At 43.1% G+C, this 15,946-nt stretch overlaps 1 protein-coding gene and 1 long non-coding RNA gene across 8 annotated transcripts; one reads left to right on the top strand and one right to left on the bottom strand.

The window, feature by feature from the left end:
* Positions 1–3,962: 3,962 nt before the first annotated feature.
* LOC125481040 (zinc finger protein 239-like) lies at positions 3,963–9,112 on the top strand. 7 transcript variants are annotated; one of them, XM_048619121.1, is made up of 4 exons: positions 3,963–4,025; positions 4,401–4,504; positions 5,063–5,270; positions 7,726–9,112. In XM_048619121.1, exon 4 carries the CDS (start codon positions 7,780–7,782, stop codon positions 8,509–8,511), a length of 732 nt encoding a protein of 243 aa, XP_048475078.1. In that variant the 5' UTR covers positions 3,963–4,025; positions 4,401–4,504; positions 5,063–5,270; positions 7,726–7,779; the 3' UTR covers positions 8,512–9,112. The 7 variants fall into 7 exon arrangements, with proteins under 7 accessions (XP_048475078.1, XP_048475077.1, XP_048475074.1 ...); XM_048619120.1 differs by having other exon boundaries at positions 3,991–4,025; positions 4,825–5,270; XM_048619117.1 differs by having other exon boundaries at positions 4,000–4,129.
* Positions 8,904–11,974, bottom strand: LOC125487509. Its single transcript, XR_007265915.1, has 2 exons — positions 11,713–11,974; positions 8,904–9,056 (listed from the first exon to the last, which is right to left on the bottom strand). It is a non-coding gene; the product is annotated as an uncharacterized LOC125487509 (long non-coding RNA).
* Between the last annotated feature and the right edge of the window lie 3,972 nt (positions 11,975–15,946).

The raw sequence follows: 15,946 nt of genomic DNA, 5'->3' as shown, positions 1-15,946 counted from the left end.
ACTTGACGGACCGAATAGCCTGTTTCCACACTGTAGGGATTGTATGATTCTATCCATACAATGGAGGACAGCGAATCTGCTCAACTTTCTCAATAATGTGTGAAGTTGCTGCTACTGGATGGTCAAAGTTGGTGAGTAATAAGACCAGGTGTCAGCTAGAATCTTCTATCCCTTTACTGTTCCTTTCCTGTGGGTCTTATCCATAGTTTATGAAATTCTTTATTTATTCTTATTTAGGAAACCTTTTTACTTTTAGGAATCATGATTTTACTTCTCTGTATTTAATTTCATTGGATGTCTTGTTGCCTCATATGAATTATAGAATGGTGATGGGCAGACAAGACTTAGTGTAAGTCTGCACATGGGCAGTGGAGTTTTGGATGAGCTTGAGATTACAGGGAGTTTCAATGTGGGAGGCTGTCCGGGAGTATATTCGGATAGTTAAGTCTCGAGGTAACAAAGGAAAAGCACTGTTCCCAGTGGGGAGAAATTCAAACCCATCAAGGACAATGCAGTTAGCCTGAAGGCTATCCCATCCAACAACTTCAACGTTCACTCCCTTCACCAGTGAAACGCAGCGTGCAATATCTCTAGGATGTACTACTGTAACTCACCAATGCTCCTTTGACAGCACCTTCCATATCCATAACTTCTGCCACCAATTAGGACAAGGGTACAGAATCACAGGCACACCACTACTTACAACCACTCCTCATCCCAAGACACACACTATCCTGACTTGGAACTTCTTTCATTATTTAATCTTGGGACATGGGTATCACAAGCTAGCCAGCATTTATTGCCTAGCTGCCCTTAACTGCTAGCTAGGTCATTATCACAATTAACTCCCTGTCCTGGAGTCAAAATGCCAAAACTCCCTTACTGAAAGGACTGTGGGTGAACCTACATCACATGCATTGCAGCATTTTATGAAGGTAGCTCACCATCACCATCTTCAGGGCAAGACGGACAATAAATACTAGTCTGTGCAACAAAGACCAGATCCCACGAATAATGAAAATTGAGTGTTTTCTGTTATGTGGCATGCTTGTAGAAGCTGAGATAATTCTCTATAAAGCTGAGAAAGTTAAGCAATGATTTATTCAATATATAAATTTATTTCTAGAAAATTTCAAGTGCAGAGATGGAGGAATTATTTACATTGGCAGAATGTTTGGTAACAACAGAATTCAGCTTTCAGATAATTGGCATATAATGTAGGTAAAGAGGTGGAGATTATTTTACTCAGCAAGTTCTGGGGATCTGGAACAGACTGAATAATAAGTGTCAGCAGATTCAGCTGTCATTCTTAATACTGATTTGGAATGTAACTTAATAGGGAAAAAAGAAAATTATACAAAGAAGATTGTTTTAGAATTTTGGGAAAAAAGATCAAAACTACAACACTTTAAAAAGGAGGAAGACAGAGAAAGGCAGGGACAACATGGGAAGTGAATCAACACAGAAAGAAACCTGCATTGCACTCTGATCCAGGTTGGAGAGGGAGGTAGGTAGTGCAGGAGTCTCTTGTGGCTATCCCATCTTAAACAAGTACGCTGTTTTGGAAAATGTAGCGGGTGATGAACTCTCAGGGGAATGTCACACTGATAGCCAGCTTTCTGGTTCCGAGACTGGGTCTAATGTAATGAGGGGTATGCCAGGTTTCAAGCAATCAATTGCGATAGGGGACTTGCCAGTCAGATGCACATACAGAGGTTTCTGCAGCCAAAAGCGAGATACCAAAATGGTGTGTTGCCTCCCTGGTGACAGGATTGAGGATATTTTCAAATGAGAGAGGGACCAGCAGGAGGTAATTGAACACATTGGAGCTAAAGGCACAGGAAGAGGAAAGGAAGAAATTCTGAGCAGAGAATATAGGAAGTTAGGCAGGAATTTAAAAGGCAGGTCCTTGTGGGTAGTAATATCTGGATTACTCCTGGTTTCACAAGCTAGTGAGGGTAGGAATAGGAGGATAGAGTAGATGAATGCATGGCTAAACAGCTGGTGCAGGGGAGAAGGATTCACATTGTTGGAACATTAGAATCTCTTCTGGGGTGGAAGTTACCTGTATAATAAGGATGGAATGCACCTGAATTAGAACAGGACTAATATGCTGGTAGGGAGATTTGCTGGAGATGCTTGGGAGGATTTAAACTACTGGGGGTTGGGACCCAGGGAGATAGTGAGGCAAAGAGATCAGTTTGTGACTGGCACAGTTGGGAAAAGGAGCAAGTCAACCAGTCAGGGCAGGCAGAAACAAAGCAGAGAACAAGGTAGGACTAAGAAATTAAACTGTATTTATTTTAATACAAGAGGCCTAACAGGTAAGGCAGATGAACTCAGGGCATGCTTGGGAACATGGAACTGGGATATCATAGCATTTACAGAGATGTGGCTCAAGGATGGACAGGATTGGCAGCTTAATGTTCCAGGGTATAGACGTGAGAGGAAGGATAGAAAGTTGGGGGTTGGGGCCGGGGGGGTGGAGGGGAGGAGGGGGAGTGGCATTTTTGATTAGGGATAACATTACGGCTGTATTTAGGGAGGACATTCCTGGGAAAATGGCCAGGGAAGTTGTTTGGGTGGAACTGAGATATAAGAAAGGGATGACCACCTTACTGGGATTGTACTTTAGACCTCCCAATAGTCAGTGGGAAATTGAGAAACAAACTTGTAAGGAGATCTCAGTTATCTGTAAGAATAATAGGGTGGTTATGGTAGGGGATTTTAACTTTCCAAACATAGACTGGGACAGCCATAGTGTTAAGGGCTTGGATGGAGAGGAATTTGTTAAGTGTGTACAAGAAAATTTTCTGGTTCAGTATGTGGATGTATCGACTGGAGAAGGTGCAAAACGTGACCTACTCTTGGGAAATAAGGCAGGGCAGGTGACTGAGGCATTAGTGGAGGAGCACTTTGGGGCCATAATTCTATTAGTTTTAAATAGTGATGGAAAATGATAGACCGGAAAAAGAAGGCTAATTAGCCAAGAACTTTCAAAAGTTGATTTGGGACGGATGTTTGCAGGTAAAGGGATAGCTGGAAAATGTGATGAGTCCAGAGACAGTATGTTCTTGTTAGGGTGAAGGGTGAGTCTAGTAGGTGTAGGGAATCCTGAATGACAAGAGAAATTGAAGTTTTGGTCAAGAAGGAAGTATATGTCAGATATAGATAGCAGAGATTGATTGAATGCCTGGAAGAGTATAAAGGCACTAGGAATACACTTAAGAGGGAAATCAAGAGGGCAAAAAAGGGACATGAGCTAGCTTTGGTAAATAGGGTTAAAAAGAATCCAAAGGGATTCTACAAATACATTAAGGACAAAAAGGTAACCAGTGAGAGAATAGGGCCCCTTAAAGGTCAGCAAGGCCGCCTCTGTGTGGAACTGCAAGAGATGGCTGGGGGGTGGGAGGGTTCTAAATGAGTATTTTGCATGAGTCTTTACTATGGAGAAGGATACGGAAAATAGAGAACGTGGTGAAATAAATAGCGTCATCTTGAAAAATGCCTATATTACAGAGGAAGTCATGCTGAACATCTTTAAACGCATAAAGGTGGATAAATCCCTGGGACCTGATCAGGTGTACGCTAGAACTCTTGTGGGAAGCTCGGGAATGATTGCTGGGCCCCTTGCTGAGACATTTGTATCATCAATAGCCACAGGTGAGGTGCTGGAAGACTGGAGGTTGGCTAACGTGGTGCCACTGTTTAAGAAAGGCGATAAGGAAAACACAGGGAGCTATAGACCGATGATCCTCGTATCGGTGGTGAGCAAGTTGTCGAAGGGAATCCTGATGGTCAAGATTTACCTGTTTTTAGAAAGGGACGATCTGGCTCCCCATCTCACATTGGAGCCCAGCTATTGACGGCAGCTCACCGACCAATTGGAGGAGAGTGGGCGGAGCTGGCGGACCAAGCGGAACCGGCCGGTCCTCCAACCAATGGGAGTGAATGAGGGGCGTGGCGAGCAGGATGGCACGTGATCATGACCGCGGCCGGCACAGTACCGCGTGACTGGCGCCTGAGTGAGTACGGGAGGCGGAAACAGGATGACCGGAGAATCAGCGAACACTGGGAGGAAAATGGAGCAGTCTGGACCGGGAGGGTTTATGAACACTCAGCATATTATGTTAGATGTGAATTAAAACTCCCGGTCCCGCGTTTGTAGCAAACAGGAAAGCGGCTGTGGGTCTCAGACGGTGATAGGCCCCATGTTGTCGTCGCCATCTTTATTGGGGGCAACTGCCACAGTGCGCATGCGCATAGTTCTTTTTGGTTGGGGCGGGGTGATTTGAAGAGGAGCATTTACCCAGGAAACTGAAATCAAGAGAAATGTTCGTCTTTTTCAGATTTCTATCCTGGACTGACAGTGATTTTTCTTTTGCGAATTCGTCTTACAGGATATTAAGTGAGAATAATTTGCAGACCGGAATATCAAAAAAGTTCTGATAGATGAGTCATCAGGATTTGAATATCATTGGCATTTCTCTGTGAAAGGAAAAAGGTTTGTCTGTTCTGTCCGGGGGAAAATATTTCTGATACGTTTTTAAATCAAAAAACAGCAAGATGTTCAAATTCTTGCTGAGATCACCCCTGGGGTATGTGCTCAGTTTCTCAGCTGAGGAAGGAGACACTGACCTGACAGGGAGCACAGATTTACCTAAGTTACACCTCATCTCTTCGAAAGAACTGTCGTATTTGGTCAAAAATCACCCTCTTCATGATGTTGGCCCATAAATTCTCAATCTCAAATAGCTGTAAATTTTCTTTTAAAATTCCTGATGGATTCGAATTCCAGTGCCCTTTTAATGTGTGGCATTCCAGATCCTGGCATCTCTCTCATCCTGAAACTGCTGAAGTCCATGTTGGGTCTGGAGGGTTATGAGGGGCTGATCTAGAAGATGAGATGTCGTTCCCTGAGCTTCCTTTGAGTGCATTGGAACAGCAAAGGAGCCTGAAGTCAGTGCAGGTGTGAGTAGATAATTAGTATGAGAAGGCTGTACTGAGAGTTCTGAGGAAGGGTCACCAGACTGAAACATTAACTCTGTTTTTCCCTTCACAGATGCTGCCAGACCTGCTGATCTTTTCCAGTAACTTAGTTTTTGTTGTACTGAGAGTGCTCCTTGGCTCAATGAGTGCACTTTGGAGTTGGGTGAAAACAGAGAATAAGGTGAGACAGGAAGAAGGTGAAACCGAAAGATTGAATGTGATGCTCAGTCTCAATTTGGCGGTTCAAAAAGTGATACAGTCCCAATAGAAAGAGTCAGTTGGTAAGTGATACCTGCATAGTATTTTCTTACGGTTTTGAAGTATATTATTTCAGCTTCTGTAAAGGCAATGGCTTTAGATTATAATAGAAATGTCTGAAACAAAGGAACATCCTTAGTTCAATTAACATGGGAACAAAAACAGAAGTTGCTGGAAGCTGAACAGATTTGGCAGCATCTGTGAAGAAAAAAATCAGTTAGCATTTCGCATCCAGTGACCCTTAGCTCAATTAAATTCTCTTAAAGGGAGTAATGAGCTTAATTTACAAAGAAGTCGTGACAGGAGACCTCAGAGTCCTGGTATGTTCCTCTTACACAATGTGGGAATTAAGGGAGGCTTCCAGTGTTGCTAATGGCTACGCGTGCAAGAAGTGTGTTCATTTGGAGCTGGAGCTGTGAGTGGACTCACTGTGGAACATCCACCATACTGAGAATGTCATGGACAGCACATTTAGTGAGTTGGTCACACTGCAGATGAGAATTACACAGACAGAAAGGGAATGGGTGACCATCAGATGAAGTAAAAGGCTCAGGAAGGAAGTGCAGGACTCCCCAGTGGTCATCCCACACTCAAACAGATTTACCACTTTTGATATTGTTTGAGATGGTCAGGGGTGGCCTCGGGAAATCAGCAACATCCAAATTCATGGCACGACGGGTGGCACTGCTGCACAGAAGGGGAGGATAATGAGTTGCAAGGATATAGTGCCAGATGCAGGAACCATTGCAACATTGAAGAAATGTTTAGATGATCATACAAGGCACGACAATATAGTTTACATGGTGAGTGCCAGAAAATGGGACTAGATTAAATAGGTGCTTGATGATCTGCATGGATACAATGGGACCTCTGTGGTCGTAGACATGAATCCAGGATGGCATGTTTCCTTCCTGGTACCAGGATCAGGGATATCATGGAGTGGTTGCAGGACATTCCGGAGCTGGAGGGTGAATAGCCAGTGGTAATGGAACACAGAGATACCAACGACATAGCTAAACAAAGGGATGAGGGCCTGAAAGCAGAATATAGGAAGGTACGTGATACATTAAAACACAGCACCTGAAATGTAATAATGTCAGCCTTAATCCCAGTGCCACGTGCTAGCGAGAGCAGGAATGAAAGGATACATTGAATGAATGTGTGGCTGGAGAAACAGTTTAGATTCTTGCAGCATTGGGACTGTTTCTGTTGGAGTTGGGACCTGTACAAGGCTGACCAGTTCTTCTTGGGGAGAGCTGGGACAAATCTCGTGGGGTTTTTGCTAGTTCCTTTGGTCAGGTTTTAAACTAGTGTGACGGGGGAATGGGAACCAAAATGTCGGCTTAGATTAGTCGGATTCAGATCATGAATTGGGAGGCAGAATATTAGTTAGTTGATCCAGTCAGCAGCTCATAAAGACAAAAGAAATGAGGATTAAATGAGGATAGAGTCTCTTTTCATACATCAGTCTGGTAAACCTTCCTTATGCTATCTCAATGGCCAGGGCATCCTTTCTTGGGAAAGGAGAACAAAGGTGCACACGATTCTCCAGGTGTGGGCTCACCAAAGCCCTTACAGAAAAGTATCCCTGCTCAAGAACGTGAATCCTTTCACTGTGACGGCCAATGTATCATTTGCATTCTTCACTGCCTGCCATTTCTGCCTGCTTATGATAAGATAGTCATGAAGCAAAATGGGGTCAGAGATTCGGATGTAAAAATGTAAACACAACGTCTCCATCATATCCATGCAGGTCATAAAGGACCTATTTACTCTAGTCCCATTTTCTGGCACTCAGCGTGTAAACTACATTGTGGTACCTTGTATGATCATCTAAACATTTCTTCAAGGTTGCAATGGTTCCTGTATCTGTTACCAATTCCGGTGTTGCCAGATCTTCTGAATGTTTCCAGCATTTTCTGATTTTATTTTGGATTTCTGCCATTTTGCTTAAGCAGTTAGTGTCATAGAGTTACACAGCATGCAAACAGACCCTTTGGTCCAACTCATCCATGCTGACTAGATGTCCTAAACTGACCTAGTTCCATTTGCCAGCATTTGGCTCATGTCCCTCTAAACACTTACTATTCAGATATCCATCCAGATGCCTTTTAAATGTTGTATCTGCACCTGTCTCCACTACTTCATCTGGCAGCTCATTTCATACATGCACTGCTCTGTGTGAAAAGATTGACCCTTAGGTCCCTTTTAAAATCTTTCCTGCCTCAACTTAAACTTATGCCCTCTCGTTTTGAATTCCCTTAAACAGGGAAAAAAATCCTTGGCTATTCACCCTAACACATGTCCCTCATGCTTTTATAAACCTCAATAAGATCATTCCTTAGACTCTGACACTCCAGAGGAAAAACACCCCGGCCTATTCAGCCGTTCCCTACAACTCATTTCTCTAATCCCAGCAACAAATTTGTAAATCTTTTCTGAATGCCTTCAAGTTTAACAATATCTTTCCTACAACAGGGAGACTAGAACTGAACGCAGTCTTCCAAAATTGTCTGTGAAGATTCATCTGAAATGTCCAAACACCAGCGCAGTCACGCTGAGGAGCGACGGTGGAAATGTGGTGATTGCGGGAAGGGATTTCTTTATCCATCCAGGCTTGAACTTCACCAACGCAGTCACACTGGGGAGAAGCCATTCACCTGCTCTGATTGTGGGAAGGGATTCACTCGGTCATCCAGCCTGCGGATCCACCAGTGGGTTCACACTGGGGAGAGACCATATGCTTGCTCAGTATGTAGGAAACCATTCGCTGAGTCATCCAGTCTGCTGAAACACCAGCGAATTCACACTGGGGAGAGACCATTCACCTGCTCTGATTGTGGGAAGGGATTTACACTATCATCCAATCTGCGGATCCACCAGCGAGTTCACACTGGGGAGAGACCATTCACTTGCTCCCACTGTGGGATGGGATTCAGTCAGTTATCCAGCCTGCAGATACACCAGCGAGTTCACACTGGTGAGAAACCATTCATCTGCTCCCTGTGTGGGAAAGGATTCAGTCAGTCATGCAACCTCCTGATACACCAGAGAGGTCACACTGGGGAGAGACCATTCACCTGTTCTGAATGTGGGAAAGGATTCATTCGCTCATCTAACTTGCTGGAGCACCAACGAGTTCATACTGGAGAGAAACCATTTACCTGCTCTGATTGTGGGAAGGGATTTACCCAATCATCCCACCTGCGGAGACACCAGCGAGTTCATGCTGGGGAGAAACATTCACTCAGTCAACTCACCTGATACAGCAGCCTATTCACTGTGGAGAAACTGTTCACTTCTTCAGTATGTGGGAAGGGATTTCAAACTGTTTGTGCACCAGTGAAATGACACTGGGTAGATCCCGTTCACCTGCTGTGTTTATGCAAAAGGCCTTGCTGTTTCCTGACACAGCAGCAAATTCACAAAGAACCACAAGTGAAAGATTTTGCTTTTACTGACACCAAGGAATGAACCTTGGTCATTGGGCTATTTGTGTTGATGTTACTAAACCCTGCTCCATTAAACGGGCTGACATTGCAGATAAAAAGATGATACAACTGTCTATCAGTTTAGAATAGGTTTTAGAAATTGCAGTGTGGCTGTACATCAACACATTTATGCTGGGTAAAGACTATCCACCTTCATATTGTTTGTAAAGTGATTTTGAAGTTTATAAGGATTGGTTAAACAAGAGTGTTCCCGAGTAATTGTCCATGTTGGATTTTGATGCTATTGTTATCTAAATCCAAACCATGCTTTCTGACGCTATTTCTGATGATGTTTGTAAAAACCACAGGTTCAGTTACCTATTTGGGATAAAAAAAGTACGAATTAGCATTTTGTTAAAACAAAGTTGCATCAAGTCTTTATCTAATTCTGAGTGCCTTAGAGTTAAGATAATCAGTACCCTTCACATTAGCAGTTGGGAGAAGGCACATCCAGAGTGAGCTATAGCCTGAAATGCTGGAAATGTAGTTACAAGTGCTGTTGGGGCATGTGCAGCTTAACTTGGCAAGGGTCTGGGATCCAGACAGAATATCCAAAAAGATAAGAAGAAAATTGAAAGATCAATAAGTGAGTCAGGAAGGCATCAACATTACAAGTCACTTTAGGTACGAGGGAGTTTGACATGGTTGAATGGCATTGATTTTAATGCTGAGAATTTGACGAACAAGGCGAACAAGAACGAGTTGAGAATACAAATTAAAAATGGTGTATGCTGTCACTGAGACACGGTTGAGAGAGAGGCAGGGTTAGAAGCCGAATACTTCAGGATACAGGGCTTCATGCAAGACTGCAAAGGAGGAAAAAGAAATGGAGCTGTCACAGTTATGTTTGGGGAATTTATTACAGCAATAAGGAGAGATGACATCATAGAAAACTCCTTAAATGAACCTGTATGGGTGGATCAAGTAGAGCTGGTAAGGAGGCAAATTTCAGGGAAGTGTAACAGTCATAATATTGGCAGGGGAGGGGTGGATTTCAACCTTCCCAACATTAACTGTGGTCATGATAGTGTGAAAGGTTTAGAGGAATATTTTTTAAAAATCCAGCACAGCTGTTGAAGCCAGTATGTAGAAATCTCAATAAGGAAAGGGAGGTCCTAGACTTATTTTTATGTAACAAAGGCAGATAAGTGGTTGAAGTATCAGTGGGGGAGCTTTTGTGAGATAGTTATTCAAAACTTTTTTTTTTAGAAAAGATTCAGGGTTGATCTGGAAAAGGATAAGGATGGGGCTCAAGTCAAGGTTCTAAATTGGCTGATTTTAATAAGACCAGATATGATTTGGGCCATAGTGCACAGGGAGCAGATACTTTCAGGGAAATGTGCAAGAGGGAACTTAAATGGGGAGATAAGGAGAGCTATAAAGGGAACATGAATTAGGAAAGGTAGGTAAAATAAAGGAAAATGCTCAGTTGTTTTACAAGAACGTTAATGGTTAAAGGATAAAGGAAAGAGTAAGGCCGATTAAATTCAATCATATAGCTCTCTCTGATTTGTCTCTCTCAGTAGTGAACACTGACACAAAGTATTCATTCAGAACCAGGCCTACATTCTCTGGTTCTACATTCACTGTGGTGGTACTGAAACAAATTAGCATGGACAGAGAAGTTTTGAGTTGTCTGGCAGGCTTAAATGTGGATAAACCTCCAGAGTCGGGTGAAATGTATCCCATGTTAGGACGAAATAGCAGGGTTGCTGACAAAAATTTTCAATTCCCCTCTGATCATAGAAAAGATGCTAGAGGACTGAAGACTCGTCAAAGTGCAACTTTATTCAAGAAGGGGGCAAAGCATAAACCAAGAAACTGCAAGCCAGTCAGCCCCACCTTGGTGGTGGGGAAACTATTGGAAGTAATGCTGAGGGATAGAATTAATTTCAAAACATTAGAAGCTGTCTGTTTGGGGACTCCCAGGATAATTGTTGAGTGAGCAATTTTTGGGCAAAGTTGGTCTGCAGCCAAAATCCCTATTGACAATCCAGGAATGTTTTACGGAGAATGCTGACGGGAAAAATAAATAGACCAGCCACAGAAGGAAGCCTATCAACCAGTAATCTTTTGGTTAACAGCCGAATGCAATGAGCAATTAACTTGTCCAAATATTGTTGCTTCTCACTGATCCAGGTTGAATTCTGTTTACTACTGATCAGCCTGTCTATACCCTCCTTTAAGCTAAAGCTGTCTTCACTATTTACCGCCCATTACTTTTGTATCATCTGTGAGCTAACTGACTGTCCGTCCTACATTCAAGTCCAAATCATTTATATAAACCATAAACAACAGGGGCTCAACACTGACCACTATGGGACCCTACTTCCAGTCAGAAAAATATCCCCCAACCATCACCTCTGCTTCCTGCCGCTCAGTCAATTGTGGATCCAATTTGCCAAATTTTCATGGAAATAATGGGCTCTTACGTTTGCTGTCAGTCTCCCAAGCAGGACTTTATGAAAAACTTTGCTGACATCCAACGACACTGCATCAAAGATGTTTACCCCATTGACACAACTGGATACCTCCTCAAAAAATTGAATCATGTTGTTCAGATGTGACCTCCCCTTTAAAAAATGCATGCTTACTGTTGTTGATTAATCCCCTTGCTTATCCCTGATTTCTCCAAAGATGATACCAGACCTGTTGAGCTTTTCTAGAAATTTCTCTTTTTTTGTTTCTGATTTCCAGCATCCACAATTCTTTCAGTTTAACTGCTCAGTGCTTGCTGTCCAGGACATGACAACCTGAAAACCTTCATAATGGCTGGCTGCCACCTTAAATTTATATCCGTATATCAGGGCATCTGCTTTACATGCAGTTCGTTATTTATAATTCACTGTCCCTTAAATTCTAACCATCTCTGGTATAAATCCTGTAATAAGGAAAACGGCCACCCTTTTAGGCAGGCAAATAAATGAGAGAAGCTGAGAGAACAAGTAATGACGATCTATTTAAAGAGACATACCTGAACCAACACTTTCAGAGTATGTTCCCTTCCTGGATTTACTTCCTCTCCACTCAGTTGCTGCACGTGAACATTCCCCCACCACCACGAAAAAAAAATGGAAAAGGGGAAGAAATTGCTTCGCTCCCAGATATTTCACCGACATGGACGACTTCCGCATTGTGACGTTCACATTTGGGGATGGGGCCATGCCTGAAGTAGCCAATAGGAATTGCTGAGCTCATCGGTGATGTCCCCGAGTTCCAAGCCGAAGGCTGGGCACCTGGTGTCACGGGAGCCCCGCTCCCTCCAGGAGCCAAAGTTTCCAGGGCAACCGGCTGCAGCGCTCGAAGATCTGCCCCCCACCCCAAACCAATTCCAGCTACTGCTGCTCCAAAAAGAGACAGATCGAGCCTGACTGCTGGCGGCAGCCGCACTTGGCCCGCTCTGGATAGCGGGACGACACTGCGCTTGCGCTGCCCTCCAGTTGCAGGGGGAACGGCTTAGAAATCCATCTTCCTTTCATTTTCCTGCAGGTTATACAACAAAGAACAAAACAGCACAGGAACAGGCCCTTTGACCCTCCGTGTTTGCGCCGTTGTATGTTGCCCTTCCATACTAAAACTGTCTTCATGTACAGAATTCATATCCCTCCGTCCCCTACCTATTCATGTATTTTATCTAGGCGCTTCATGAATGCTGCTATTGTGTACGCTTCCACCACCTCCTCTAGTAGCGCATTCCAGTCACTCACCATCCTTTGTATGAAAAACGTGCCTCGCACATCTCTTTTAAACTTCCCCCCCCTTGCACCTTGAACCTGCGTCCCCTCGTAATTGACCTCTCCACCCTGGGGAAAAAAGCCTCATACTTTCCACTCTGTCCATGCCATTCACAATTTTATGAACTTCTATCATGTTGCCCCTCAACCTCCTGCATTCCAGTGAAAACAAACCCAGTCTATCTAATCTTTCTTCATAGCTAGAATCCCCTGTACCACACAGCATTCTGGTAAACATTTTCTGTACCCTCTCCAAAGCATCCCCATTCTTCTGGTAGTAGTGTGGTGACTAGAACTGTACGTAATATAGTACAGGGTTTGTGAATTTTCTTTAGAAAGAAGAACCGGACCAAGTACAGAAGGAGTCATTTGATGAAACAAAAGACGAATATGATTAGTCCTTGACTAGAAAAGATTCCTGATCAAAGTATACATCAGTGTATACTATTCAAAGTATACATCAATGATTTGGATGAGGGAATCCAATGTAATTTTCCCAAGTTTGTTGACACAAAACTAGGCTGATTGTGAGTGAGCAGGACACAAGATTTTGGTGAAGTCCGCAATGAGGGACAAATGTCATCATTATCTATGCATCAGGAGGCAGCTCCAGCTGCTCTCTCCTTGTTTTGAGTCAGATTTGGAGAAGATCTCACTTGTTGACAACTCCATAAAGATTTGTCCACAGTGGGAATTGGATGATGGTCCCTCACTCCAGCTTAATTCCCCTTTCGCAGAATGACACAGACTCTGGTGGCACCATTTGCATTAGACACTTCCAAAGCAGGGCTCATGAAAAAAAGGATGATGTGGATATAGTAATCAAAGAAAAGTAGTGTGAAATATTAGACAAAATAATCATAATGAGAGTGGAAGTGTTAGAGGAGCTGGAATCATTGAAAGTGGATACGTCACCAGGCCAGATGAATCGTTTCCTAGGATGTTGAAGGAGGACAGGGCGGAAACAGCAGATGCTATGAGGATTGTTCTCCAATCTTCACCACACTGGAGGCCTGTGACCAGTGGTGTGCCGCAAGGAATGGTGCTTGGTCCACTGTGTTTTGTCATTTATATAAATGATTTGGAGGCGAACATAGGAGGTATGGTTAGTAAGTTTGCAGACGACACCAAAATTGGTCATGTAGTGGACAGAGAAGAAGGTTACTCACAGTACAATGGGACATTTATCAGATGGGAAGGTGAACCTGGGAGTAGCAAATGGAGTTCAATTTAGATAAATGTTGAGATGCTGCATTTTGACAAGGAAAATCAGGGTAGGACTTATACAATTAATGTTAATGTCCTGGGGAGTATTGCTAAACAAGGAGACCTTGGAGTGCTGATTCATAGTTCCTTCTAAGTAGAATCCAGGTAGACAGGGTAGTGACGAAGGCGTATGGTATGCTTGCCTTTATTGGTCAGTGCATTGAGTATATTAGTTGGGAGGACATGTTGTGGCTGTACAGGATATTGGTTAGGCCACTTTTGGAATATTGCCTTCAGTTCTGGTCTCCCTGCTATAGGAAGGATGTTGTAAGACCTGGAAGAGTTCAGAAAAGATTTACAAAGATGTTGCCAGGGTTGGAAGATTTGAGCTAGAGGGAGAGGCTGAATCAGCTGGGGCTATTTTCCCTACAGCATCGGAGTTTGAGGGATGACCTCATAAAAGTTTATAAAATCATGAGTGGCATGGATCAGGTGAAATCAGGTGAATAGCCAAGGTCTTTTCCCCAGGGTAGCAGAGTCCAAAACTAGAGGCCATTGGTTTAAGATGAGGGGTAATGGTTTAAAAGGGAACTAAAGGGCAATGTTTTCACATAGATGGTAGTGTGTATATGGAATGAACTGCCAGAGTAAGTGGTGGAGTCTGGTACAATAACAGCATTTAAAAGGCATCTGGATGGGTGTATGAATAGGACAGGTTTAGAGGATAAAGGCCAAATGCTGGCAAATGGGATGAGTTTAGTTTAGAATACCTGGTCATCATTGACAAATTGGATTGAAGGGTCTGTTTCCATGCTATACAACTCTATAACTCTAGACTTAGGTGAGGTGCTGGAGGGCTGGAGAAATCCAAATGTGGTCTCATTATTTTAAAAAGGTACCAAGGAAATGCCAGACAACTATAGGCCAGTCAGCTTACTTTGGTGATGGGCAAATTTTAAGAATCAATCCTGAGAAATCAGATCAACTGTCACTTAAAAATGCATGGACTAGTCAGGGATAGTCAACATTGCTTTGTTAAGGGAAGGCTTATCAAATTTGATTATATTCATGAGCAATTGACAAGGAGGATCAATGTGGTAGTGAAGTGGATGTTGTCTACATGGCTTTTATTAATGCATTTGACAAGGTCCCACATGACAGACTGGTCAAAAGTAAAAACCCGTGGGATACAAGGTAATGTGTTGAATGGGATCCTCTGTTTCCAATGCTTCTAATATTTCTCCAATTGCAAGCTCTAGGAGGAGACTCTAATATTGAAAGTAGTGAAACTGTTTCAAAGCTGAGCATTTTTGATTACTTAGGAGCAAGTTCGAGCTTTTAGTGCTGTGTTCTGTTATCAGTGAGAGATTGCACAGTCTGGAGCTAGTGTGGCTCCTTTTCACTCGATCTGAATCTATGTTTATCCATTGCTCTATTTCATGTCTGCCCTCCCAGATCTCCTCTATACCACTGCCTGACTTCCTCTGTCCCTGATAATGCTTGTATTTTAGCTCAGTTTTGAATTTTACTGTCATTTCTGCTAATTGTGTCTAAATTAGGTTTTCACCACTGCCTATCCCCTGACAGTGCGCTGCTGACTTCAAAATTTTACCTTCCCACAGAATCATTAATGGTCAGAAATTGTTTCTATTACACTACTGTTAAATTCTACTCTAAATTACAAACTTCATCCAGTTCACATTTCATAGCCTGAGTTTTTGATTTTGATTTCTGTCTGACTCCCCTTGTTCTGTCTAAATGAGTTTCATGGAGTTTTTAGAAGAGGAGGTTTTACAGTCAAGAAACTGAACTCAACCATTACATCAGGATCTGAGAGAGTTGCCAAACATATCACAAGCTGAATGTCATTGAACATTGAACATGGAACATGGAAGCAGAAAGCACCGTTCACAGTTGGGAGAAGTCGTACACTGGTTGTGTGTGTGGACAAGGCTTCAAACAATTAACTGGACTGTAAGAACATAAACACATTCATACCAATGAGAAGCTGTGGAAACGTGGGCACTGTGAGACAGAATTCTTTCACCCATCAAAGCTGACAATTCGTTAGCACAGTCACACTGGGGAGAGGCCATTTGCCTGTTATGGCTGTGAGGCGGGATTCACTTAATCATCCACCCTGCTGACACCATAGAGCTCACACTAGGGAGAAACCATTCATCTGCTCTAAATGTGGGAAAGGATTCACTCAATCATTCAACAGGCCAAGCAGCATCATAGGAGCAGAGAGGCTGACGTTTCGGGCCT

The sequence above is a fragment of the Rhincodon typus genome, chromosome 42 (assembly GCF_021869965.1).
Source record: "Rhincodon typus isolate 14 chromosome 42, sRhiTyp1.1, whole genome shotgun sequence".
Lineage (NCBI taxonomy): Eukaryota > Metazoa > Chordata > Chondrichthyes > Orectolobiformes > Rhincodontidae > Rhincodon > Rhincodon typus.
The sequence above is the reverse complement of the archived record's forward strand: the minus strand, read 5'-3'. Positions and strand labels throughout refer to the sequence as shown.